Source organism: Capsella rubella, unplaced genomic scaffold (genome assembly GCF_000375325.1).
Source record: "Capsella rubella cultivar Monte Gargano unplaced genomic scaffold, Caprub1_0 scaffold_8, whole genome shotgun sequence".
In the NCBI taxonomy this organism is placed as follows: domain Eukaryota; kingdom Viridiplantae; phylum Streptophyta; class Magnoliopsida; order Brassicales; family Brassicaceae; genus Capsella; species Capsella rubella.
Window position 1 is genome coordinate 7,482,569 of NW_006238916.1, and position 1,462 is coordinate 7,484,030.

Below are 1,462 nucleotides of genomic sequence, written 5' to 3' on the forward strand. Positions count from 1 at the left end.
ATGCATGAATAATTGAAGAACGATTTGGTTGATCACATATGGACAAAATATTCCACAAATTACGTTTAAATTAATTGTGTTTTATGTTATTTATGCAATAAAATATATTCCATATATGTTTTAAAATTTAGTTTGCAATAATTATTATGTTTTTAATAATTAAATTGTTAAAAAAAGAATATTAATATTTTTTATTCTAAGATGCACAACTTAAGAACCTACCAATGATCCTGCATAAAAACAAAAAACAAAAATACAAATCTTAAATTTTACACTTTTCAGTTTATTACTAAATTAATCCTAAGATACACATGTAATATCCTACCATTGAGGATGCTCTTACTCCCTTTCTAAATATTTTCTTGGCAAAAAAAAAAAAACTTTTTGATTCACAAGAATTTTACTATCTTTATCATAACCCAAATATACTCAGAGATTCTAAAATTCTTTCACCACCAAACAATAAAAGTGAGATCAAATCCTTAAAACTTAGTGAAAACAAAAACCAACTTGCCAAGTTATTATTTGTTTTTTTTATCCAAAGGTTCAATCTTTTTGACAGCTGGAAGATGTAAAAATTCATAAACCAAGTTGGCAAGTTGGTATTTTTCAATCAAGCACACTCTTATCTAAAACCCAGAGATCTGAAAAAACAAACCCCAAAATACATTGAATTCTTGTAGTATTGCTCTCAAGTTAAGAGTTTTGTAATAAACTATATAAATCTGAAAAGACAAAGAACAGAGCTTTGTTCTGTTCTTGAGTTACCTTAAGAAATACGGAAACTCATCGAAGGTGACAGTACTCTCTCTCCCATCAACGATTTGTCTCATCAACTCTTGCTCAATCTGTTCTCCGGTGAGTCCATCTTCTACAGAACCCGACCCGTTTGCCCACCTACCCAAACTTTGACCCGATGCTAACCCGATTCCTAACCCAACACCAACACCTAAAGCTGATAACAACACGCTCTTCTGCTCCATTTTTTCACCAACAAAACAAAAGATTTTGCTAAATCAGAAGAGAACCCTCGATTCTAAATCAGACGATCTAGGAAGGGTTCAACGAGCATTCCTCGGAAAAGAAGAAAAAATCAAAACTTTATTGTCACAAAATATCTCTAAGAGTTCTTTGTTTCTGTAAAGGAAGAGTCTTTTTGGTGTTTTGGGGGGTAAAATAAGATTTAAGGTGGACGATGGAGAAGAAGATGGGTTTGACGGGTGTGGGAGAAGATGGATCTCTCTATATATAGCGACGTTTGGGTTAGTCTTACGCTTCTTTTAACCCTTTCCCGGGAAAAAGCTAACTCAAGATGATGGTAACATTTGTCAAACATTATAAATATTAAACCAAGATTACCAGAAAAATTTATACTTTTTTAACTAATTAATTTTTAAGACGTAGTGAACAAGTAAAACCCACATTTTATCTCACTTATCATTTATTATATTTAATTTTGTAA

General features: G+C 31.3%; 1 protein-coding gene across 1 annotated transcript in view; it reads right to left on the reverse strand.

Moving 5' to 3' along the window:
* The window catches only part of LOC17876666 (putative cell division cycle ATPase), a 5,503-nt gene extending 4,287 nt beyond the window's left edge, over window positions 1-1,216 (reverse strand). The window contains exon 1 of the mRNA XM_006282346.2: window positions 769-1,216. Coding sequence (XP_006282408.2) covers window positions 769-983 — 215 coding nt within the window. The 5' untranslated portion in view covers window positions 984-1,216. The remainder of the gene's footprint in view (window positions 1-768) is intronic.
* Window positions 1,217-1,462: the final 246 nt, after the last annotated feature.